This window comes from Salvelinus alpinus, chromosome 2 (genome assembly GCF_045679555.1).
Source record: "Salvelinus alpinus chromosome 2, SLU_Salpinus.1, whole genome shotgun sequence".
Lineage (NCBI taxonomy): Eukaryota > Metazoa > Chordata > Actinopteri > Salmoniformes > Salmonidae > Salvelinus > Salvelinus alpinus.
The window spans coordinates 120,717,515-120,744,835 of NC_092087.1; the positions used below are offsets into that span (position 1 = coordinate 120,717,515).

At 46.3% G+C, this 27,321-nt stretch overlaps 1 protein-coding gene across 6 annotated transcripts in view; it reads right to left on the minus strand.

Annotated features, from left to right (window-relative positions):
* The window catches only part of LOC139568511 (septin-9-like), a 90,767-nt gene that overhangs the window by 42,587 nt on the left and 20,859 nt on the right, over positions 1 to 27,321 (minus strand). For 2 of the 6 annotated variants that reach the window (XM_071390378.1, XM_071390379.1), the window contains exon 2: positions 11,702 to 12,328. The exons of 2 other annotated variants lie outside the window; for them this stretch is intronic. In XM_071390378.1, the coding sequence (XP_071246479.1) occupies positions 11,702 to 12,328 (627 nt within the window). Of the gene's footprint in view, positions 1 to 1,512; positions 1,786 to 11,701; positions 12,329 to 21,121; positions 21,382 to 27,321 lie in introns of those variants that run through there. 2 more of the 6 variants (XM_071390377.1, XM_071390380.1) reach the window with 2 other exon arrangements.

The window sequence follows — 27,321 nt, forward strand, 5'->3', positions numbered from 1 at the left end:
AAGACATTTGTGGAGTGGTTGAAAAACGAGTTTTAATGACTCCAACATAAGTGTATGTAAACTTCCGACTTCAACTGTTTATACAGTAGATAGAGAAAGCGTGCTAGAGAGCGCTAGGGTGAGGGAGAGAGAGCTAGAGGGGGAGAGAGAGCTAGAGGGGGAGAGAGAGCTAGAGGGGGAGAGAGAGCTAGAGGGGGAGAGAGAGCTAGAGGGTTAGAGAGAGCTAGAGGGGGAGAGAGAGCTAGAGGGGGAGAGAGAGCTAGAGGGGGAGAGAGAGCTAGAGGGGGAGAGAGAGCTAGAGGGTTAGAGAGAGCTAGAGGGGGAGAGAGAGCTAGAGGGGGAGTGAGCTAGTGGGGGAGAGAGAGCTAGAGGGGGAGAGAGAGCTAGATGGGGAGTGCTAGAGAGGGAAAGCTAGAGAAGGAGCGAGAGCGAGCGAGCGCTAGAGAAAGAGCGAGCTAGCTAGAGAGAGCGAGAGAGAACGCTAGAGCGAGAGAGAGCGAGCTAGAGCGAGAGAGCGCAAGAGCGAGCTAGAGAGCGAGCTAGAGCGCGAGACAGAGAGAGAGCGCGAGAGCGAGAGAGAGTGAGCTAGAGCAAGAGAGAATGAGAGCGAGCTAGAGCGAGAGAGAGCGCGAGAGCGAGCGAGAGAGAGCGCGAGAGCGAGCTAGAGAGCAAGCTAGAGCGAGAGAGAGCGAGAGAGAGCACTAGAGCGAGAGAGCTAGAGAGAACGTGAGAGCTAGAGATAACGAGAGAGCTAGAGAGAGAGCTAGAGAGAGAGCCAGAGAGAGAGCTAGAGAGAGAGCCAGAGAGAGAGCCAGAGAGAGAGCTAGAGAGAGAGCTAGAGCTAGAGCCAGAGAGAGAGCTAGAGAGAGCTAGAGAGAGAGCTAGAGAGAGAGCTAGAGAGAGAGCTAGAGCGAGAGAGAGAGAGCTAGAGAGAGAAAGAGGCTAGCATGCACAAGGATTCCATCAAACCCACATTAGAAGCATGCAGACTCAGACATAACACATACTGTGTATATGCAAACTATTCAACTCCACTTTCGAATCAAGGAAATTCTTAGTGATACATAAATCAACTGTGGACATAGAGCCTTAATGCAACATACAAGAGTAGCACGAAACAGCACAGATGATAAAACAAAACTTCAGGGAGAGAGAAATCAATGCAGATCCTATGCGGCCTTACCTCATCTAAACTGAGGTTTTAGGGGGAGAAGAGAAACTTATTAAAAAGCATCTTGGGATGTCCCTGATTGCCTTTCCATTTCCTCAGCGTCTAAAGTAGAGTTAAACATCATGTAGCCCTGATTGGCCTTAATAGAAACCAGTTGTCTCAGTCACACCAGTTATGTCTCAACAGCCCTCCCCCTTCCTTCAAGTTTGCATCTTAAATGACACCCTATTCCCTACATAGTGCACTACTTTTGACCAGAACCCTATGGACCCTGGTCAAAAGTAGTGCACTATATAGGGGATATGGTGCCATTTGTGAAGCAACCCATCAGCCATACTCACAGAGGACCTCCATCTCAGGGTTAATGTGCATCTCTGCACCACATGCAGCCATGTCTTCCAATCGCAGTCCCAGTCGAAGCACCACAGAACAAACTATTCCGACGTGGAAGTAAAAAATCCCAAATAAAATTCCCAACTGCTTCCCAAACCTAAACTCTTCACGGTGACAGCTGGGAGTGCCTGGGAGCGATTGGGATCTAATGTACAGTTTCTGTAACGCTCCCTCTTCCCGATGTTCCCAGCTCGGCGTTCCTTACCCGGAGCCTCAAGACTGAACAATAAAACAGAGCTCCACCGATCGGATTGCGCTTCCGGGGGAATCCCTGCCCCTAATTCCAGCTGGAATTCTAGGGGGAGCCGGATGACTCAGCTTGGAATGGAGGAGAAGAAAGAGAGGAAGACGGGACTCTGATTACATACTTTCTCTCTGTGCGGTCGTTCCAGAAAACTTCCCAGAGTTATGATGATAATTATCCATAATAGAAACTTTGCCATGTGCTGAACTGGGAGAGACAGAGAGAGAAAGCTTGTCAGTGTTACAGTAAATGAACGCCAAAAGATCTAGTCATAACATAAGTAGTCAACGTTTTTATCCAAATATAGCTTTACTGTAAGTTGGATGATTTAAATGGTGTATCCTGTTCCTAAAAGATTTGTCAGAACAGTCTAGAAAGGGAGAATAGGACTAAATGTAGACATGTGTACTACTGTACTCAAAACAGCCTCTACTTTGTCTGCAATTCAATGACTTTACTTAGCTAACCAACACCGCATACTGTCAGAGGCAGTACCGTTGCCCTTTCCCCTACATCTTCAGCTACTCCTGCTTGTTCCGTCTTCTGAATAATGAATAATCAAAACCAAAAATATATTTAATTCATCATTATGTATTTTCCCATGAAATTTGAATAATAATATACAAATATTTTGTATTTTATATTAATTAACCTTTTTATTCATTCATGTCTCATCACTGAGTACAAAGAGCCAACGCTCCGCACATCGTGAAGGTGAAAGTTCACACAGAGTTCCTCCGAGCCGAGCTACTTTAGCTAAATTTGACAAAGCTAGCTACTTCCACAGGATAATGACTCCCAATGTAGCGGTGTTAGCTGTGTTTAGGCAATAGAGAACTAGCCGTTCACCATGGAGGTGAGAAGCCAGTCAGGCAAGCAAGCAGTGTGTGCGCGCGTGCGTGCTAACCCAGTGTTGTTTGATCTAGGGCTGTTCAGAGGGGATTAGGGTTTAAGTCTAGTCATAATATTACCCCTGTCAAACACACCTCCAGGCACTGTGCCGTGCGTCAATGGGTGCGATGATGACTCCATTATGGAGAGTGGTCTCATTCACCTCAATGTAAAGTGAGCATCAGCTAGGAAGCAGTTGCCGCAGCTATAATCAGCATGGGGCACCAGCCTGTGCAACTGGACACCATTTTGTGTCAAAGGCCCTACAGTACTTGCATTATGTCCTGAGGAAATTGATTGAATGACAGATCAAATCACGTAAACCTGGGAGGGGCCTATACGACCAAATCGATGAGATCTGTCAGTGAGACATTTAATTAACATGGAATCATGTCTTTATAAAAAAATATATGTTTGAAGATGAATAAACAATTGATCATAAAAAGTAACCGTCTTCCTCTTCTATTGAACATCTAAGGGTCAATAACTCCCTGCAGTACTGTGTCTCTACCCCCCCCCCCCCCCCCCTAGTGGCTGATAGAAATAGAATCACAGAACATTGACGCCCGTTCTAGTAATTCTATTTCTATGGTGACTGATTACTATTATTTAGGTACCTCAGGGAGAGGTCCAGCAGGGAGAGGGGGTGTACTGACCCCACACATACCCTGCCCTGCCTCCCATCTGCCCGCTGCCCAGCCTAGCAGATGGCACAACAGTGGTACGTATGGCCATCTGTCCAGTGCCCCCCTCACAATTCGTGTGCACGCACTAACTCACTCAATCTTTGGCCACACAGCAACAACTGTTGGTTGCGAGGCACTGCCCTCGACAAAGACATATACATGACGTCAATATCTGGGAACCTCGTATTGTTATGGTGAAAGAGAGAGTTTAATTACAGTAAAACACCATTATCATTCCAAACATGGCCCTTATCAGCCAGGGATGAGGAAAACCTCCTTAGCAGAAGGTGTTGAGAGCTGAGGCACTGACAAAGTGGACCTTCTCTTTGTTAACCAGCTGTACAGTTGGCAAAACTGAGAAATACTGAGCTCATCCTGGTCAGCCCGTAAGAGCTGGGTGCAGTCTATAAGCAGGACCAGACAGGACCAGACTGACACCTCTTCAAGATAAACCAGAATAAACCAGATAAAAGACTGTGGTAGAGTCAGGGGAGGGTCCATACACTGATAGTGATGATAGTTGTTGGCTGGTGGTCAAGTGGTCAGGAAAAAGTCCTGGCACTACCTATTTTGTACGGTCGTGACTAGTGTCAGGCCAGCTTGACCAGCATTCAGAGAACTCACTAAGGAAGACAAGGGTGGGGACTGGGAGATAGCAGCTCAGGGAGACTGGAAATAGGAGGAAGGGGGAACTGGGGTTGCTTTAGTGGAGTGTGTGCGTGTGTGTGCTGCATGGGAACCTTGTTTAACCCCTGACTTCCACCAGGCGGAGCAGAGTACACAGAAGCTTCCGGAAACCCTGTCCGGTTTCCACTTCACTCAGCTCAGCTCTCCCTCAGTGGAAGCACTCAATACACACAGACAGACACAGGCTTTCCACTGACCCAGTCAGAGTCCACAGCCTCCAAAACACTTTAAATCACATCAGGGATAAATCCCACATAACACAACCAGACACATTCATTCAGTTTTAGTGAGATATAGAACAATGTGTGAGTGAGAGAAGAGAAAGGGGGGAGAGAAATGAAAGAGAGTGGATAAGAGAACAAGAGATGTACTTCGAAATGCACCTTTAAGTACTGTCTATATGCCCTCAGCAACGCCCTGTATAAGATGCAATCAGTACCTGCAAGCCAGGTCCCGTAGCCATCTCCCCTAAGCCAAACCCTACACTCCACCTGTCATACTGCACCTCCTGCTGGCCACTCTGAGCTCTGCACCCACAGACATGAATATGAGCTAACACCGCTAGCTCTCAGGGGAGCTGAAAGTGAGTGGCCAACACTGCAGTCTAATGACCTCACTCTGTAGTTTTCCTAGCCCGCTAACGCTAACCCTGAGAGGTTTGGAACCTGTAAACAGTTTAAGATGAGCCATGATGATATGCTCTCGCAGACGGCCTCCTCTACTCAATTCAAGGGCTTTATTGGCATGGGAAACGCATGTTAACGTTGCCAAAGCAAGTGAAGTAGATAATAAACAAAAGTGAAATAAACAAAATGAACAGTAAACATTACACTCACAAAAGTTCCAAAAGAATAAAGACATTTCCACTCTCTCTCTCTCATAATGACACAGCGGGTCATGCTGAGTGCAATTAAACTGGGAGACGCCTGACCACTGTCTGAGGTGGTGTGTGTGTGCGTACATGCATGTGTGTGTGAGTGTGTCATAGTCCTCCCTTGCCATCAAGTCCCTGCTTGTTAGCTGTGTAAAAGCTAAATGTACACCAGCCCAAACCCTGTAGCGCTCCCCTCTCTCCTAAGGTGTTGCCCCATTCCTAGTCCTGTCCACAAACTCAAAACAAATGTGACTCCAGAGTAGACATGTGTTAAGAACACCCAATAAGCATCATCTCCAGGTCACTATCTGCCTGGTTAAAATGAGTGGGGCCTCCTTTCTCTCCTCGTACCATAGTGACTTGGTGAATGACTTCATGAATGCCCTGCGAGCGAGAGAGAGAGGCATCTCTTGCTATGATGGATACCAGGGGCGTATTCATTACGCCGATTCTGTTGCAACATTTCTTTAAAAAAACGGAAGCAAACAAGGGACCTACCTGAATTTGTCCAATAGAATCTCTAGTTTTCCTCTGTTTGCTTCCGTCTGGTTCTGAAACGGTAAACGGTTTCCGTAATGAATACACCACGGGGCCTGCTGTCAAGAGCTGCTTTATCACAACGACTTTACCTGAGATACCAATCGGAGTGCTTCAACTAAGACTAAGAAGCTGGAGTTTAAATCACATAGCGCTGGAGGTCATTCTAGTTCCACATACAGTGGGGAGAACAAGTATTTGATACACTGCCGATTTTGCAGGTTTTCCTACTTACAAAGCATGTAGAGGTCTGTAATTTTTATCATAGGTACACTTCAACTGTGAGAGACGGAATCTAAAACAAAAATCCAGAAAATCACATTGTATGATTTTTAAGTAATTAATTTGCATTTTATTGCATGACATAAGTATTTGATCACCTACCAACCAGTAAGAATTCCGGCTCTCACAGACCTGTTAGTTTTTCTTTAAGAAGCCCTCCTGTTCTCCACTCATTACCTGTATTAACTGCACCTGTTTGAACTCGTTACCTGTATAAAAGACACCTGTCCACACACTCAATCAAACAGACTCCAACCTCTCCACAATGGCCAAGACCAGAGAGCTGTATAAGGACATCAGGGATAAAATTGTAGACATGCAAAAGGCTGGGATGGGCTACAGGACAATAGGCAAGCAGCTTGGTGAGAAGGCAACAACTGTTGGCGCAATTATTAGAAAATGGAAGAAGTTCAAGATGACAGTCAATCACCCTCGGTCTGGGGCTCCATGCAAGATCTCACCTCGTGGGGCATCAATGATCATGAGGAAGGTGAGGGATCAGCCCAGAACTACACGGCAGGACCTGGTCAATGACCTGAAGAGAGCTGGGACCACAGTCTCAAAGAAAACCATTAGTAACACACTACGCCGTCATGGATTAAAATCCTGCAGCGCACGCAAGGTCCCCCTGCTCAAGCCAGCGCATGTCCAGGCCCGTCTGAAGTTTGCCAATGACCATCTGGATGATCCAGAGGAGGAATGGGAGAAGGTCATGTGGTCTGATGAAACAAAAATAGAGCTTTTTGGTCTAAACTCCACTCGCCGTGTTTGGAGGAAGAAGAAGGATGAGTACAACCCCAAGAACACCATCCCAACCGTGAAGCATGGAGGTGGAAACATCATTCTTTGGGGATGCTTTTCTGCAAAGGGGACAGGATGACTGCACCGTATTGAGGGGAGGATGGATGGGGCCATGTATCGCGAGATCTTGGCCAACAACCTCCTTCCCTCAGTAAGAGCATTGAAGATGGGTCGTGGCTGGGTCTTCCAGCATGACAACGACCTGAAACACACAGCCAGGGCAACTAAGGAGTGGCGCCGTAAGAAGCATCTCAAGGTCCTGGAGTGGCCTAGCCAGTCTCCAGACCTGAACCCAATAGAAAATCTTTGGAGGGAGCTGAAAATCCGTATTGCCCAGCGACAGCCCCGAAACCTGAAGGATCTGGAGAAGATCTGTATGGAGGAGTGGGCCAAAATCCCTGCTGCAGTGTGTGCAAACCTGGTCAAGAACTACAGGAAACGTATGATCTCTGTAATTGCAAACAAAGGTTTCTGTACCAAATATTAAGATCTGCTTTTCTGATGTATCAAATACTTATGTCATGCAATAAAATGCAAATTAATTACTTAAAAATCATACAATGTGATTTTCTGGATTTTTGTTTTAGATTCCGTCTCTCATAGTTGAAGTGTACCCATGATAGAAATTACAGACCTCTACATGCTTTGTAAGTAGGAAAACCTGCAAAATTGGCAGTGTATCAAATACTTGTTCTCCCCACTGTATGTGGCACAGCATGGAATGACATGGGGAAGGGGAAACTGAATACAGTACTTTAGAATTCTAGGGGATTAATACAAAGATTCTTACTTTGGGAATGTTTACACTCGATTTCACAGTACAGGCCCAGTGTGTGTGTGTGTGTTGTCAGACACTAACTAGCGCGACGTTAGCCAGATAGGAATGGCGGCCCCCCTATTCCCTAACCTTTCCTCCTGGGGGGTCCACTGCTAATCATGTTAATCAGCCTGGGATCTCCCTACCCTTCTGGCTCTCTGTGTGTGGAGGGATTCTCTGTAGAAAGGGGATAGTGGGGCCCTCATCTGGTGTGACGCTGCAGAAGGTCACATGGTGGTACACAGGGGGTAGGGGACCGGGACAGACAACACACAGGCAGGCCACCAGAGGAGAATGAAGGGGCATGGAGGAGAACAGTGAGAGGAGTGTGTCACGGAACAAACGGACTCCTTCGTCACAACTTTGTTGATCGACCAAACATGTCAGTTCAGGGCCAATGAGACACTGAGGATTTATACAAACAAATTCAATGCTGGGTTAGAGGGCTTGAAGTGTCAGAACTGATGGCATAACCAACCACCCCCCAGGACAGAGTGGTCAAATTGAATCTCAATGGGAATTCCTCTCTGTATTGTTACAGTGTAATATAACGGATATAGTATAATGGACCTCTGATTGTAGGGAGGTCAAAAGGCGGCAGGTAGCCTAGTGGTTAGAGCGTTGGGCTAGTAACTGAAAGGTTGCTAGATCGAATCCCCGAGCTGTCAAAGGTAAAAAATCTGGCGTTCTGACCCCTCAACAAGGCAGTTAACCCACCGTTCCTAGGCCGTCATTGTAAATAAGAATTTGTTCTTAACTGACTTGCCTAGTTAAATAAATGTTATATAATTTTTTTAAAAAGGGCAGTTAACTGAGGCAAATCATAACCCTGTCAATCTACAGTAAAGTTCAATGTAGACGGGTGAATGGGAGCAACAGTGGACTGATTCAATTAAAGAGTCTTCCAATTACTTCTACAGTACATATAAAAACAGGTTATTTGGCGTTCTACAAACATCAGTTACCTGTTGATATTTAGAGCCACCTACAGAGATCAGAGACTGACATTTTGATCCTAGAAACGAACTAAAAATGCATCCAGATGTACTCTATTGTGGTGAGATCACATGACCCAGGCCGAGAGAGAGGAAGAGCGGCGAGGTCAGGACGAGGGGAAACAATCGCCCTGACGGACAGCACACGGAAGGAAGGAAGCCCGAGAAACCAGAGTGTGTGTCTCTGATGTCATTACCCGTTTGAAAAACTGAATGGACAGGAAAACGGCTTATCACTCACAAAAACACAGCTGACGGTAACTTGGAAAACTACACACAAGGCACAGAGTCAACAATCTGTACGCCAATGTAAAGAGTTTCATATCCACCATTATCTAGGTAATATCTTGTCATGAAAGAGGATCAATATCCCTTTTAAGTCACTTGTGAAACCATCACATCTATCACTCATAGTCACCTATTGAAATGAATTAGGGCCTACTTGTGTGTTATGTTGGAGCCAATTTCTCCTACTTGACACAAAATCTGATGGAAACAACCCACTACCAGTCCACTACAGTGCTGTGTTGTTCACGTTTCTGCTCCACTGACGCCATCTCCCCACACTGACAGACGGAGCAGGGGTCAGAGTCCCTCAGTCAGTCAGGGTGGGCCCCGGCCTCAGGCCCTCCAGGCAGGTCACCCTTCATTGAGAGCCCTAATAAGGCCCTCTCCCTCTGGGCAAATAACTAGCCCAGACCTCCATGGCCTGAGTAGGAACCAGACTACAAGACTCCCAGCTCCAGAGCAGAAAAAATAAACACTCACTCACTCTCTCTATCGTCCCATCAAATCTGAGCTCTTAATATTGGAATATAGCCTACAAACTCGTACCGAATGATAAAGTATGGTCATTTATACCAATACTGTTCCAATCCACGAACACCTAATGCTAAAATGGTCTGTGTCAGCAGGGGAAAAAGCCTACAGAATTATAGCTAATTAAAGGCCAAGTAAGTCAGGAAATACTTGGCAATGTCACTAATAGCGACACTGGAACATACTGGTTTATTAAATCCTGAAAGCCATGATTCATTTGATAACTGCGGAGTTCGAGTTTGAGGATGCGAACGAGCAAAAGGCTAAGTAGAATGCTTTTCTGCATGTGGCTGTGTCCAAAATGGCACCCTATTCCCTATGGCACTAGCTTTGACTAGAGCCATAGCTCCAATATATAGGGAATAGGGTACCATTTGGGATGCAGCATGTGTGCCTTTGTCCATCTGATAAACAAACCAATGCGTCTAGCAGCTGTAGTTTCCCTGCAGCTGGCCCCATGCTGTGGGCTCCCTCAGTCTCAGGTCTAAAACGTTGTCTAAACGTTATTTATACATTCTCTAAAACGCTCTCTAAAGATGGCGTGAATGCCGTCTAAAGACTGTAAATGCTGACACATTAGGTCATATTTGGCTCTGGGTTTTATCCCTCAGTTTACAGGAATCTAACTTGGCTCGTGTCGGACGCCCCTTTCTGGGGGCCGAGACACGCTCAATCTGCAGCGGGAGGAAAGAAGAGGAGTGTTTGTGCGTGTGTTGTAAGAAAGAGAGAGGAGGAAAGAGAGGGCGAGACAAAGAAAGGGAAAAGCAAAGGAAAGTGAGTGAGTGGAACCCAAATGTGTCAGATGCTGCCGACTGCTAAAACACGCTGCTTTGCTTTAGGACAGGGATGACGAGAACCGTTTATACATTCGTCCTTTGCATATGTAGGAGAATAAAACGAAATATTGTTGTTATCTCACAGTCTACCAAGAGTGCATGAATTGAAGAACAAATTGCCTGAATCATTTTTGTACATTCAGCAATAGGGGACTGAGTTGAGAGGGAATTGAAGAACAAATTGCCTGAATATTTTTTGTACATTCAGCAATAGGGGACTGAGTTGAGAGGGAATTAAAGAACAAATTGCCTGAATATTTTTTGTACATTCAGCAATAGGGGACTGAGTTGAGAGGGAATTGAAGAACAAATTGCCTGAATAGTTTTTGTACATTTAGCGATAGGGGACTGAGTTGAGAGGGAATTGAAGAACAAATTGCCTGAATATCTTTTGTACATTCAGCAATAGGGGACTGAGTTGAGAGGGAATTGAAGAACAAATTGCCTGAATAGTTTTTGTACATTCAGCGATAGGGGACTGAGTTGAGAGGGAATTGAAGAACAAAGAAGCTGAACATTCATTGATGGGGGACTGAGACGCTGGGCTCCAGACAGAGCAGAGGGGGACAGGAGGGACAGGCCGTACTGACAGACAGGCCCAGGCTGGGCTTTAATCAAACAGACCTCTCCTCTTACAGGCCCACTCCGGGGACCCAGAGCTCTCCACTGTGTGTGATTGCATCTTCCAGTCCCTCTGTGAGGTAGTAGAGGAGGGCAACTGGAGGGGGATGATGTGTTGTGGAAAATGTTCTGTACCGCCACCCCTGGAGGTTTGAAAACTAAAAGTCTATCCAAAATGTGGATACCTACACTACTGTGTACTGCGGAGGTATGTGCATATTGCCAATAGTCTTAAAACAGAAAGCTGACATGAATGCAGGACCATGGTACACGGTTTCTATATATACCTAGCCTCACTGGTCCCAGATCATGTTTGGCATGACAGAAAAAAACCTCTTTGAGTTGGCTATATAGCACGAACAGATCTGAGACCAGTCTACGATGCACTTTGCTTACTCATACCACTTTTACAGTGGCATCTCTCCACCAAGGCAGGCTGTATCAGACTGGAGGCACTCAGCCTCAGCATTGGAGGCTACTCCTAGAAACAGGCCCCAGATCAGTGGAGTGAGCCCATTACTGCCTCCACGCCTCATTGGGCTTCTCTGCTTTCTCACAGCAAAGCTTCTGCTCAGCAGCCTGTGTAATGCCACAGGGAACTCCAGCCCAGATCAAACACACACACACACACACACACACACACACACACACACACACACACACACACACACACACACACACACACACACACACACACACACACACACACACACACACACACACACACACACACACACACACACACGCGATCCTATGATCGGTGGTTAGCAGCACACACAGCAGGCCCAAAGCCTCAACACACTGCTTTACTCTCCCTTGTTTATACATGTATATACTGGTCACCTCCATAGAAACTTCACAGTGACACAAATGAAAGACAATGGAAAGTTGGGGCCTTCCTACAAACCCAAGCATCTCTTTGGCTGTTTGTGTTCTCCACTACTTGAAGCCCCTTGAAGCCCCTGAGTGACTACATCCAGGATCACACGAGGAACCTAAGGAGTTAGAGGGTTCAGGAGAAGAAACCTAGGGTCAGAGGTTACTCACTGTCAGGGTTGGGGGACTTGGTGCGGTTGGGCGAGGAGCAGCGGATGGTGGTGACGATGGTGTTGTGGTGGGGGTTGGGGTGGTGCGGGTGGTGGACCGGTGCATGATGACCATGGTTCTCGTGGTTGTTCTTTCCATTCCCCGTTGTCTCGGGTGCTTTGGTGACGCTGATCCCTGGTGTGGTCCTCGCGGCCGGGCCATCCCCCAGATTGGGGGGCTCGAACCTCCGGGCATGGCTGGGGATCACCGCATCCTGGGGTGTTTTAGCGAAGGTCACCTCCCGTTTGTGGCCCATCTCAGGGGTCTTGGAGTGGCCTAGGACCTCGGGTCGTTTCGTGCCGAATCGGAGGGAACCAGGGCTGGTTGGATCCACCTGCTTGGAGGAAATGTCGATGGAGAGCTCCGTGCGTCCCCGGGATATGGGTTCAGGAGGCTTGGAGCCGCCCCCTCCCATGATGGTCTTGGAGATGGAGCCGTTGTTGTTATTGCTGGCGCCCAGTTCACGGTAGTAGATGCTGGTGGGGGACATGACGGGGCGGTGGTTGGTGTTGTTGGGCGCCCGGCGGGAGCCTGGCGAGGAGTTGGCCGAGGTGTCCACATCCTCCACCTCAAACGACCTCTTTAGAGCTGCATGGAGAGTGAGATGAGACAGACACACTCAGTCAATGAGTCATCCATACTTGACCATTTCTGACATTGCTGATAATCAGAGTGCACTTAGGGCCGGTTTCCTAAACAAACATTGCGGCTAGTCCTGGACCAAACAAATACGACAGCAAATATATGAACAGTGTATTCTAATTCCAGAGGAGCAACATGCACTGTTTTGACGTCCCCGTGGCATCATAGCTGCTTGAGGTTAGTGGGTGGAGAGAAGCTGGAAAAGCAATCTCGGCGACATCACAAAGGGAAATGGCAGCGACAAGCAATTAAGCCAAGCTCAACTCATTTCAATAACTCTTTATTAGTGGTGCCAATCTGTCACTACATACGACTGCATATTGGCACTGTACACGGTGCCAGTGTATATGGTGCCAGTTGTATGACACAGTATGTTATAAGATGTGATCCAATTTATACACCCACTTGCACAGCCTCAAATGGCCTTATATAAATGAAAGTCATATATCTGCCTTGTATTCTCTACATGCATTCTTTAATATTGGATGAGATATGGATGAGTTATGGATGAGTAGTAGTGGTAGTAACTGATGCATAGCCTATATACAATGCATTAATACCAAATGAACAAAAGGAGACACGCCTCCCCCAGGTTACTGGTGGCTTTGTGAGAAAATCCCAGAAATAAGTTTCAACCAAAACACGAGGCTAGTTTGGCCTTGTAGGCATTGCCTCTTAGAAGTCAACCTGAATCCCACGGGGAAGATGCTAAGCTAGTCACTGTGGTTACGAGCTGCTTATGACATCACAGGCACACACATCCATGTCCTCTCCGTACCACTCAACACAACTCCAAGCTGATGATCAGTTCTGTTATGGCCTAAAGAGTGTGTGTGTCTGTCTGTCTACACGCGTGTATGTATGTACACCCACAGAGGGGGTACTCAGCCCCTATCCCATTGCCCTCTCCATAAACCCAGTCCGAGCAGTGAAGGGACTCAGAGAGCTGGAGACAATCACACCAAAGCCTTTCCTCAATAGATCAGTTATGGGCTTAATCTAATTTTACTGCTATAAACCTCTTCATTTTATGACAGCGATACTCTTTCTCCCCCTAAGACAAATCCTCTTCTTGCCAAACTATAATTTAGCGTGCTGGAGGAAATGTCTTGCTCTTCTCTGACTGTCCAATGGCATTTTTCCAGTTCAAGAACCTTTTTACGGCCTCATAAGTGTCCATGATGTCTATATGCTGTTGTATGATTGGTGTTGCTAGCACCCCTTCCCTCTGTAGCTCTCTATTTAAACACTCACTCCTGCTATGGTTACCGTACATCTTTCCATTTTATTTTACTGATCTGCCTTTCCTTGTTCTTGTATTCCCTGTGCATTGAAAAGCTAGCTAACCAACGTTAGCATAGCAGCATTAGCAAACTGCTAAACCTCCTAACTGCATTTGAAGGGTCTCATGTGTACATGCTGTAGGTGTTAAATGCTCTAAACAACCCCCAAAACACCTTCTGAAAGGTTGTTAACTAAACACATATTTCCAACGACGACTAACTGTTATTCTCTCATGCTTCCTCCATTACGCTCTCATGATTTGGGGAATATTGGCGTTAAATTCCGGAGTCTACGAGGCATTATAAAATCGTTTAAGTCCTCCATTTTAAGGATGGGTGTTGCTTTGGCTGTTACTAAAAACACATCCCATCTCCCATATCTTTAATTAGAATGGGAGACCCAATCCCATATGCCGCTTATATAAAACAGAAGACGGTTATAAGTTATTTCCACTTTGCCACTCTACTCCATCCCCCATAACCCCCCTTTCCTCCCTAGTGTATTTTATGATTGTGCTGAATGATTCCAAGGATCCGGCTACTTTCAACTCGGTCCAGGACTAGGACTTGACTGCCAAATCAGTCTGCTGCTTAGTGCTTAGCAAACAGTGAGCTGGGAGACCATTAGTGTATTCAGTGATCTGAAACGTTCCGAACGTTGCAGACAGAAATAGAATGAACAGAGCTGACACAATTCCCTACTCTATCTTCTCTACAACATACATTTCTACCTGAGTGTTCTGTATCGTTACATGCTCTTGAACATGGCATGGTTGCAATGCATAGAGAGACAGCCAGTATAAGCCTAACAACTGATAGGACGTAAGTGTTACTATCAGAGAGAAACTGTACGATGTATGATTAAATGCTCAGTGCTTAAAAACAGTCGGCTGGGTGTAAGACCACAGTTTCATAGAGACTGTCAGACACGCATAACACTGATAGGACTTAAGTGTTATCATAACATCCAAGATGGCTGCATATGATTTAGTATGACCTAAAAATGCAACTTTCTCAACAGACACCATGTGCCTGAGAATGACTTGGAAAGAGAGAGACATTACGGGAATTACTATAGCAAATAGGAACGCTCCTCGACTCAGTTCTACCATGCGGTTTTCCATGGTTTTCTATACATTCAGGTCACTCTTTCCAACATCATTCCGCTAGAAAACAGAGAAGAAGGATCACGTATTTCCGAGGAAGCATCCAAGGATATCCCTGTCATGGATTTCACACGTGCTGGATTGACCTGGGATCACGGAGCGCCAGTATCCCGACGTGAGCGAAGGCCAGGCGGACGATACCGTCTCATCCCCCAAGTGAAATGGCATTCCCAGACAATGAGCTGGAAATACAGAACGTCTCTGTGGAATCTCCTTAACAACAGAGCCTACTTCTCTCTCTCCCTGTGTAGCCTACCTCTTAGTGTTCAGTGTCTCACAGTCTCTTGTGAGGTGATGACCATAACAATAGCCATAGGGCCAGGCATTTTTCCTGACCAAGAACAAATCTGGGAACTAGTCCAGGCCTATAACTGGGCCAACAGAGTTTTTGTGGTTAGAAAAACTCCTGGTCCTAGCATAGCACAACACACTAAGATGGAGGCTCTCTCCCACCTGACCTGAATAGTAGGGCCAGGTAGATACCAGCATCGCAAAAAACATTCCATAGCAAAAATGAAAACACGAAGCAAACTCAACTCCTTGGTCCTTTAAAAACCAGCTATGTAAAAATATTGTGCTGTAGCTGTCACGACTTCTGCCTAAGTTGGTCCCTCTCCTTGTTCGGGCGGCGTTCGGCGGTGGCTTTCTAGTCGCCACCGATCCATGTTTCATTTTCGTTTGGTTTTGTCTTCATCATACACACCTGATGTCTATTCCATTAATTATGTTCTTTATTTAACCCTCTGGCTTCCCTCTCTGTTTTGTGCGTTGTTGTTTGTCATGTGGGTTCGTGTTCTTGTGCTTTGGATTATTTGTGTTTTCCTTGTTGGAACATTATCTTTATTTTTGAGTAAACTTTCGGACTATACTCATATCTGTGTCCTGCGCCTGACTCTGCATTGTTACCATTCACCAACACCCTCACGGTAGCTTGGAAAAGAAATGCATGTGACTCTGGATGACAACATAATGATGTTTTGTTTTCCAACATTAGAACTGTTTTCCTAAAGAAGTGAAATCTGCTCTGTGTTTTGTTTCCCTGCCACGACACTAACGAGTATCGCACTACTGGTATCGTCCTGGGCCTACTAAATAGATTTAAATAGAGGAGAAATCCCCTGCTAGGCCCAGGTGCTAGCCTTGACTTCCTGTCCCTGTGTGCATTACTGGTGTTAGCTCATCTCCTCAAGGACACACAGATAGAGTAATGGACAATAGATACTGTACAGCTCTGATGCAGCTAGAAAGAGATAGGCTTGTGATAAGTTTTTATCTAATGGTTTGAGTTAACACAGTCAATGCGCATTTCACTGCTAGTGTACACCTGTTATTTACGAAGCATGTGACGAATAAAATTAGATTTTTATGCAGGATATGGAGCGGAGAAATGTAATTATGCTCCAACCAAAACGAGCCATCAGAACCATAACGTATTGTTTCCTGTTTACAGTCTCACGGTAGATATAGAAAGAGACCGACGTCCTGGTTGTGTTGGTTCTGACTGAGGTCAAAAAGATCAAAGTCATCGCCGCATCCTGTTGTGGGGTTTAGTGAGGTTAGAGAAAAGATTGAACACTGAGGAAAGAGAGGGCGAGAGAGAGACCATAGACGTATACTAAAACTGACTAAAAAGGTCAAGACATGAGGTTGTGTTCTCTAGGGTCCACTGTTGCACTACAGCTCATCAACATCAGCACACTATCCTACTAAACAAGGCCAACGGACGTCATGGTGGCCTTCATGTTAGAGTCCCAGGCCTTGATCAATACTCCTTCTCTGAGAGACTTTGTGAGTATGGGCCCTGAGCTCCATGGCATGTCGTCTGAGTCCTGATGTGACCGGCTGGATCAGCTTCCTCAAAGAAAGGGGTCTAGACGGGGGCCAGACGGCCTTCAGACCGGCCTCTTAGAACTGAAGAGTGAAGGGAGCTCTCCTGGGGACCGCAACTATGAGGCCCAAATGCTAGAGTTTCATCAGTGTGTGTGTGTCTAGTCTAATTTATGTCTATTGGGCCGGATGTGCAAGTGTGTGTTTTGAGGGTTCTTTAGGGCAGAAAAGGCCAACTGTACTGTAGCAAATATATAGTATTACACACTATCTATGGGATACTAGAGAAGATATTGCCAAATAATATTGCTGACTTTTCTCTGCTCATATAACACCATGGTATTAAGTCTGTAGTCAATGGTTGTCTCACTGAACAATCTCTTACATTCCAGACTCGCTCACTTCCTGATCAGTATCACATGACGGTGGAACTATGAGGACGCTGACAGTTACTGTAATACTGCCAGATTATGGTCTATGAAAACATAAGAGGCATGATGATATAATGCTAGCATTTAAAAACTGTGCCGTTTCAGACATATACTACTGTACACACAATGCCAAGCCCACTGGCAAAACAGTGATTATGACTTGAATTAAATGTCTTTTCAAGTTTTTGACAACACTTTATCTTGATACACTAACACAAACTATAATGGTGAAGTTTAACGCCGTGGTACTACACGCTTACGCACGCTTACGCACAGAGCGGTTCTGCCAGTGTCAACAGTAGCGGGCTACAACATCACGCAGCGGAATTATAATACTATAGAAATCTTTCAAAACCAAGTCTGACAAGGCAAGGCCATCGAATGACCGATAAAGTTACACAAATCCTCCCCCTATTATATTTCACTTGATCAGTCCAAAGCTTTAGCCACCGCTAATGTTAGTGTGTCAAATATACACTTCCTCGTTTCTTCTCTGGACACTGTTGGGTTTATGCTGACACACGGTGTGACAAAGAGAAAGAGAGACAAAGAGAGAGAAAGAAAGATAGAGGAACTCAAAGTGAATGCAGCTGTTGGTAGTTCAGTAGTACTTGGCTTTCAGTCTGAACCCCTGGGTGCTTGGCAGGTAAGGCCTTTCAGTCTGAACCCCTGGGTACTTGGCAGGTAAAGCCTTTCAGTCTGAACCCCTGGGTGCTTGGCAGATAAGGCCTTTCAGTCTGAACCCCTGGGTGCTTGGCAGGTAAGGCCTTTCAGTCTGAACCCCTGGGTGCTTGGCAGGTAAGGCCTTTCAGTCTGAACCCCTGGGTGCTTGGCAGGTAAGGCCTTTCAGTCTGAACCCCTGGGTGCTTGGCAGGTAAGGCCTTTCAGTCTGAACCCCTTGGTACTTGGCAGGTAAGGCCTTTCAGTCTGAACCCCTGGGTGCTTGGCAGGTAAGGCCTTTCAGTCTGAACCCCTGGGTGCTTGGCAGGTAAGGCCTTTCAGTCTGAACCCCTGGGTACTTGGCAGGTAAGGCCTTTCAGTCTGAACCCCTGGGTGCTTGGCAGGTAAGGCCTTTCAGTCTGAACCCCTGGGTGCTTGGCAGGTAAGGCCTTTCAGTCTGAACCCCTTGGTACTTGGCAGGTAAGGCCTTTCAGTCTGAACCCCTTGGTACTTGGCAGGTAAGGCCTAGTTCATTCCTTTGAACAAGCAACCGCCACAGGTTAACGACTAGAAAGCCTTCTGTATTGCAGGCTACTGCCATCCTGATTTACATCACTTGTTGACCACTGGAGCCATTTCCAATGTTAGAAGTAGCAAGAGCGGATGGATTCCAGACAACACCTGCAGCTATTTCAAACTCCACCATAGCAAACAGACCCTGAGAGGACTATTCACTATTTAGTTGATTCTCTATTGAGTTTATTCAATTAATCAGAGAGCAATAATAGACCAAGGCTTATGACTTGATGGTGATCTCAGATGCAGTCAAAAATAATAAATTAAAATCCATACCAAAGCACTAACATAAACCACACAATCTAAAAACAATCTAAAAACAAGAAGCCTCTTGAAAATCCCCACACTTCTAGTTTGAGCTGAGAGACAGACATAACACGGACCAGACTGGATTTGCAGGTAAATGGCAGAGTAGTCCGACGTCAGCCGTGTTTCAGTAGCAGTGTGTGACCAATAGCGACGTTTCTACACAGCCCCAGATCAGATACCAGGGAGAATCAGATACAAGCAGAATTCACAACTGCCTGAGAGAACAGGCTGAGTGACAGGGTGGCTGACATCATCCTGTTACCATGGCACTGATATGGTATTTTTCATCCATTTGATCATATAGTACTGCTAATGGAAAGTTAACAGCACACTGTACCTACAAATTTGAGCAACACAATCTGCATAGTAATATCAAATCAAATGTATTTATATAGCCCTTCTTACATCAGCTGATATCTCAAAGTGCTGTACAGAAACCCAGCCTAAAACCCCAAACAGCAAGCAATGCAGTTTAAAATCATTTGTTAAAAAGGAACTGTTGGACCTGACAAGCACTAATGAACTGAGTTTACAAAGAAAGTGGTGCACAAGCCCCCAAGATGGTCATAAAAGTGCACGGACACTCTACCAAATATACATAAACACATGCCACTTTAAAAGAGAGCCCAGGCAATAGAACACATGTTTACTTTACCTATTTTTGGCACGGTAACACACACACACACACACACACACACACACACACACACACACACACACACACACACACACACACACACACACACACACACACACACACACACACACACACACTCTCGGTGGAATTTCCTCTCCCTGCCCAAACAGCGACATGCTCCCTCAGAACACATAATCACTCACAAAAAAAAACTACCTGGACATAAACCTACAGCTGTGGGAGATAGAGTCTGGTCTGTCCAATATGGAGAGATCACCACAATCCTTTCTGTCAAAGAACAAGGTCTTCATGCCCCGACTGATATTGTTTTGAGCTTCACTGACTCAAAACTACTTTCTGAAGCAGGACCACACATCCAGACGTGTAATTCTAAGGGAGTGAATGCACGTTTAGACCGATCTGACCAAGAGAGCGAGAACCCAAAGCTCATCAAGTGTTGGACTGTGTCCATATGACCCTAAAGAAATGAAATGAACAATACTGACATGTTTAACTGTGTTCAGTCACACATTCAGATTCTCAGATCTGACGGAGTAAACACACTTTCAGTTCAAAGTGTGTGGGTTTTGGTTTTACTGTCCTTGTGGGGATAAAAATAAGAAACCCGCACACTGCTCTCGATAGTATCACTGCTCTTTAATAAGCTTTACGTATCGGCCTCCAGAGCCCTCACAGGGATAGTAAAACAAGGAAAATTCAGACAAATGGATGCGTTTTGTCAAGCCCACAAAGGATAAGGCTTTTTTTTTTTTTTTCAGCGGTTAGGTTTAAGCTTACAATTAGGGTTAGAGTTAGGGTTAGGTTTAGTTTTCGGATTAAGGTTAGATTAAGGATTAGGGGTTAGGGCAGGGTTTCCCAAACTCGGTCCTTGGGACCCCAAGGGGTGCATGTTTTGTTTTTTGCCCTAGCACTACACAGCTGATTCAAATAATCAACTAATCATCAAGCTTTGATCATTTTAATGAGCTGTTTAGTGAGGCCAAAAACCAAAACGTGCACCCCTTGGGGTCCGAGAGACTGAGTTTGGGAAACGGAATGGGAATCAATTGTTTGGGATCAATTGTTTGTTCCCCACAAGGATAGCAAAATAAACGCGTGTGTGTGTGTGTGTGGCATCTGTCAGACCTTTCATAGCCGGAGGGAAGGACACACTCGGACCGGAGGAGGAAGAGGAAAGGAGGAAGAGGACAACAAAGGAAATCAATGCTAGCTTCACAGGACAGCTAGGAAAACAAAGGAGAGAGACAGAGGACACACTGAGGAGTTGTGAATGAATGGGGGTTTGATGCGGTGGCCAGATGTGGCTTTACTATGAGTCCCTTTAATGCTTTCAGCTGGAAGGTTTCCTGTGGTGGAGTAGCACTGTCAATACTGGGGTACTCTACTGACAAGGCAAGTCAGTTAATTAAGATCAAATTCCTATTTACAATGACGGCCTAGGAACAGTGGGTTAACTGCCTCGTTCAGGGAAAGAACGACAGATTTTTACCTTGTCAGCTCGGGGATTCGATCTTGCATCCTTTCGGTTACTAGCCCAATGCTCTAACCGCTAGGCTACCTGCCGCCCCATATAAATCAATAACAGACTCGCATTAAGAGACAGGGGGGAACACATGCCCAATGCGCGTGCGAACACACAAACAAACTCGAGAAACAAAAACAGAGCGAGAGAGACCCGTGCTGTTAAATGAAGAAGGCTAGTTACTGAATTGTAAATTCGATCTAGAAATAGTCTTTTTGACATCAGTTATCTTCAGTCGTTAGTCACCACTGGCTGTCGATAGGAACATCTGTGACAAATAAAAGAGGGTAATCAAAACAAGACAAACCTTCAAAGTCAGAGATAATTCCGTCTAAGTGAGCAGTAACCTTGGAGTCAGACATCTTGCTGGTTTGATATCCAAGTAAACAGAATTCACAAGTCCCTTCCCAATCAAGGTAACGTTCCAGAGTCCCTCTATGGATTCTAAACAAATCCCAAATTAGGAGCCAGTGTAAAAAACCAGAGTGCTGAGTAGTAGATCTGATCCAAGCCCACAGCTTTCTTAAAGGAGCAACTTATTTTTCTCTGCTTCCTCCTATGCCTGGCACTACATCGCAGCGTTCAGTCTTCAGAGAGTGAAAGGCAAGCCCTCCTCTCCTCCCCTCAGAGAGAAACTCCCTTTTTTTTGTGCATTTCCCTGCCTGCCGTCTCCCTCTCAATGAGTGTGTGTGTGTGTGCGTGCATGACTGTGTCTGTGTGTCAAGTCTGATTCCATAACATTCTACAACATGTAAAAAGACATGCGCCAACAGGGGAATTGTCACACAGCCACTTAATCAACTTCCTAGCCTCGTGTAATCAACCAGAAAGCTCCCCTTCCCTCAGCCAACCAGTCAAAAAGTCAGGCCCTCCAGAATGGGCTTCATAAACCTCAAGCCACTCAGTCCCACTCCACTCGAGCTAACATGAACTGACCACCTCAGAAAGTACCTCAGTAGTTATAGATAAACATGGAATTCTGCCTCACTACCACTAATTAAAGAACACTCACGTCTCTGGTACTTTCCTGACACAAAGTCTGACTGCATCTGCAATGGCACCCTTTTCCCCCAAAAATATATGTATATTTTAATTTCACCTTTATATAACTAGGCAAGTCAGTTAAGAACAAAATCTCATTTACAATGACATCCTACCCCGGCCAAACCTGGACGACGCTGTGACAATTGTGCGTTTCCCATTGGGACTCCCAATCACGGCCGGATGTGATGCAGCCTGGACTATACTATATAGTGCACTACCTTTGACCAGGGCTCATATAAAGCACCTTTTTGACCAGGGCTCATATAGTGCACTACCTTTTTGACCAGGGCTCATATAGTGCACTACCTTTTTGACCAGGGCTCATATAGTGCACTACCTTTTTGACCAGGGCTCATATAGTGCACTACTTTTTTGACCAGAGCTCATATAGTGCACTACCTTTTTGACCAGAGCTCATATAGTGCACTACCTTTTTGACCAGGGCTCATATAGTGCACTACTTTTTTGACCAGAGCTCATATAGTGCACTACCTTTTTGACCAGGGCTCATATAGTGCACTACTTTTTTGACCAGAGCCCTATATAGGGAATAGGGTTCCATTTCAGACTCATCCTTAGACTCACTACCTCTCTAATTAAAGAACACTCACTTCTCTGGAAGTGGGCCCACCTGGTGGCTGGCATCGCCTCACCCCAACACCTTCAGGTCAGAAGCGGTCCTGCTGTGTTTTATTGTGTGTTCTGGCTCCTCTGTATGGCGAGTGTCTAGGGACCAGGGCCAGAGGCTGCCAGGTTGAGTGTGTGTGTGTGTCCAAGGACTATGGAGTCTGTGGGTTTATGATATATACCAGTTATAGGACTGGAATACTTCTGCTAGACTGCTACCATGTTTTTGACCACTTGTTCTGTGTTGGAAAGGTTACAGTCTTCTATGGATTGTGTAGGGTGCCTCTCAGTGCTGAGAGCAGCCATGGGTTGAGTCAGCCTCATAAGTACTCACATACCCACATTCTGTGTGTCACACATCCAGTAAAACCTGACAGCTGTGTATAGGCGTGTGGTGTGTGTGCCTGCGTGCATGTGTGTTACATCCTCACTAACCCATGCCTGTGCATTCATGTACGTATCTTCGGTCAAATGTAGCAGTGTGTGGCCCCCTGGTACTCAGCCCCAGTGGCAGTACTATAAACCATATGCCACACAGCCCGAGTCCTCAATTAAACCTAAAACACACCGTGTGAAATACACACCTCCCCAGCCAGCATATATTTATCTAAACACGCACGCAAACACACACGCGCAGATGATGGCTCCCGTCCAGGCATAGAGAGACAGATGATGGCTCCCTTCCAGGCATAGAGAGACAGATGATGGCTCCCGTCCAGGCATAGAGAGACAGATGATGGCTCCCGTCCAGGCATCGAGAGACAGATGATGGCTCCCTTCCAGGCATAGAGAGACAGATGATGGCTCCCGTCCAGGCATAGAGAGACAGATGATGGCTCCCGTCCAGGCATAGAGAGACAGATGATGGCTCCCGTCCAGGCATAGAGAGACAGATGATGGCTCCCGTCCAGGCATAGAGAGACAGATGATGGCTCCCGTCCAGGCATAGAGAGACAGATGATGGCTCCCGTCCAGGCATAGAGAGACAGATGATGGCTCCCGTCCAGGCATAGAGAGACAGATGATGGCTCCCGTCCAGGCATAGAGAGACAGATGATGGCTCCCGTCCAGGCATCGAGAGACAGATGATGGCTCCCGTCCAGGCATAGAGAGACAGATGATGGCTCCCGTCCAGGCATAGAGAGACAGATGATGGCTCCCGTCCAGGCATAGAGAGACAGATGATGGCTCCCGTCCAGGCATCGAGAGACAGATGATGGCTCCCGTCCAGGCATCGAGAGACAGATGATGGCTCCCGTCCAGGCATAGAGAGACAGATGATGGCTCCCGTCCAGGCATAGAGAGACAGATGATGGCTCCCGTCCAGGCATCGAGAGACAGATGATGGCTCCCGTCCAGGCATAGAGAGACAGATGATGGCTCCCGTCCAGGCATAGAGAGACAGATGATGGCTCCCGTCCAGGCATAGAGAGACAGATGATGGCTCCCGTCCAGGCATAGAGAGACAGATGATGGCTCCCGTCCAGGCATAGAGAGACAGATGATGGCTCCCGTCCAGGCATAGAGAGACAGATGATGGCTCCCGTCCAGGCATAGAGAGACAGATGATGGCTCCCGTCCAGGCATCGAGAGACAGATGATGGCTCCCGTCCAGGCATAGAGAGACAGATGATGGCTCCCGTCCAGGCATAGAGAGACAGATGATGGCTCCCGTCCAGGCATAGAGAGACAGATGATGGCTCCCGTCCAGGCATAGAGAGACAGATGATGGCTCCCGTCCAGGCATAGAGAGACAGATGATGGCTCCCGTCCAGGCATAGAGAGACAGATGATGGCTCCCGTCCAGGCATAGAGAGACAGATGATGGCTCCCGTCCAGGCATAGAGAGACAGATGATGGCTCCCGTCCAGGCATAGAGAGACAGATGATGGCTCCCGTCCAGGCATAGAGAGACAGATGATGGCTCCCGTCCAGGCATAGAGAGACAGATGATGGCTCCCGTCCAGGCATCGAGAGACAGATGATGGCTCCCGTCCAGGCATCGAGAGACAGATGATGGCTCCCGTCCAGGCATCGAGAGACAGATTTTCAAAACAACATCTGGAGCGCGTGTGTGTTTCAGTACCCCTGAAATAGCCCAGTAAACAGTGTTTGAAGGCTCAGGGCTAAACTGTAGAAAAATCCCCACCAAAACTATACAGCCTGGTCCTGGATCATGGCAGAGAGAAAGAGAGAGGAGACAGGAGAGTTGTGGTGTAGATGCATGTTGTTTGTGTAAAAGGGTGCCGGTTTGGGTCAGTACAATGTACTTATAGGATAGGCTGGTCTAGGACTCTTCACATATTGACTCTTAACGTCATCTCTCTCCAGTATGATGCGGGTTAGCTTTGTCACTTCCTGTGTAGGCCTCCTTAATACTTCCCTGGTTGTACCTGCAGACTTGGTTGTCAGGCCAATTTCAGACGAATAGGAACACACAACCACAGACGTTTATCATGAGGAAGTGACAAACCAGTCGCCCCACATCAATTCCATTTATGAGTGTGTGTGTGCGTGATTAGACAGTTCCTATAAAATGACACCTTTTAAAATGGCATTGTCCTGACCTTTCAGTCCAGACAGCGTGGCAACAGTGCACTGATGACTGCTGATGGAATTAACAGAGCTAAATAAACTTGGCTTCAATAAAGTCTTGAGTAGCGAAACTACGCAATTAAACGGGATAATAACATAGAGAGAGACAGAGAGAGAGAGAGAGAGAGAGAGAGAGAGAGAGAGAGAGAGAGAGAGAGAGAGAGAGAATGAGCGCGTGAGAGAGCGAGAGAGCTGTCCAATTAGAACTTGTAAACACGCCAGGCCTCCTAGCCTGACTGGATAATTTCACACTTTGCCCATCAGGCATAAAAAAAACACACTCTGTGCGATGAAGTGTGCCTTTTCACACGTCATGTTATGCTGCGTTTAGACGAGGGACGCAAAAAACGTCATACCAGTCGTCATCAAATCAAATTTTATTTGTCACAGGCGCCGAATAAAACTGGTGTAGACTTTACTGCGAAATGCTTGCTTACAAGCCCTTCCCAACAATGCAGGGTTAACAAAAAAATACAAAAAATAGTAACACAAGAGGAATAAAATACACAAGAATGTAGCTATATAGAGGGAGTACCAGTACAATGTGCAGTAGTACTAGGTATTTGAGGTAGATATGTACATGAAGGCAGGGTAAAGTGACTAGGCATCAGGATAGATAATAATGAGATAGATATGTACATGAAGGCAGGGTAAAGTGACTAGGCATCGGGATAGATAATAATAAGACAAAAATAAAGAACAGAACATAGCGAGACATGGCAGACGGCAAAATGTTAAATATTCGAACTCTGGCGGCAAGTCCCATCTACCGTGGCGGCTGACGGCATTCACCGCCAACCTCAACGGCGTTTACTGTCGTGCTCTCATTGAAAACAATGACATCTGGTTTGCCATCTATCTCGTACCATCTAAAAGTACCATTATTGTAGCATTCCCTACACGTTACGTTAGCATTTTCCACACCTTCAATGAATGTTCCACTGGTGCAAGGCCCAGTCAGACCCGTAGATCATACAAGGGTCACACGAGAGCTGGCCCTTGCCGTGATACACCTTCAGTACTACCAGTATCCATTGACGAATATATCATGACTAAGCTAACCCCAGATTTGAACCCTGTTCCGTCATTTCCATATAATAGCCTAGTACCAGCCAAACTCCCAACACCAAAAGGTGGGGCTTCCATAGAGCCTGCCCGCCCAGTTTCCTACTTTCCTGTTCTCAATGTCCAGGGCCATGTTCTTTGGGCCCGGTCTTATCCTAGTGGAGAAATAATAATACTAGCAGACAATAAAAGGTAGGGTGCAGAGAGGTGGGGAGGTAGATGTGTCGACAGCTGACTCATGGAGGAAATCCTGTACACTGCTTTTATGGAACACAAAGAGCCTTGCAACTTCCTCTACAGGGGTTAGCCAATGGGTAGTGTGCATGTGTGTGAGTGGAGTCTTGCATGTGTTTGTTGTGCTGTGTCTTAAGGGTACTGCATTGGCTATCGTTAGCATTCACTGCACTGTTTACATTGTGCAAAACCCAAACTAATGCAAAGGAATATTCACACACAGCAGCCGAAGGATGAGTAAGCTGACATGTGACACACTGAACAGACCTTGTGTTGATCCAGAGTATGTAAGAACCAGTGTTCAGAGCAAAGCCCCATCGCCACCTCCCTCCTTCCCTCCGCATTGACCTCAACTGGTCTATCAACTCACTCCTCAGCCACCAATAGCCTGCCATGGCTGTGATGAGAGCGTCACTCAACAGGATATCCTGTACTGATCATCTCTACTTAAAATGTCACAATATAGACACAGAAATGGCATTTCTGATTTCCACTATTAAACATCGATTTTCATTTTACCACTGAAGCAGCAGCCAGCCACAATGAGGGAGTCAGCTATCTGCCAGTATAGCACAATGTGCTGCCAATACTTAGAGATGATCAATAAGACATCACATTGAACATATTATCTTTAATCCAGCACAGCCGAGGGTAGAGAGGCTACACCACGGCCGTAACTCTGAGGTCTGACGCTACGGTTTATAGCAGTGAAACACTACAGAGCCAAAACGGAGAGTGGAGACAGAGGCTCAAAACACAGGTCCAAAATGTCCCGCTAAGACTTAATACTGTAGCTCATATCGCTCTCAAAACAAGTTACGTGTTTTTTTTGGGGGGGGGGGGGGGGGGGGGTTGTCATAGCAACATATCTCAAAACAACCCTATAAAATAAAATAAAATAAAGAGGAAGTTGCTCAACTCAGGGCTTCCTGGGTGAAAGGC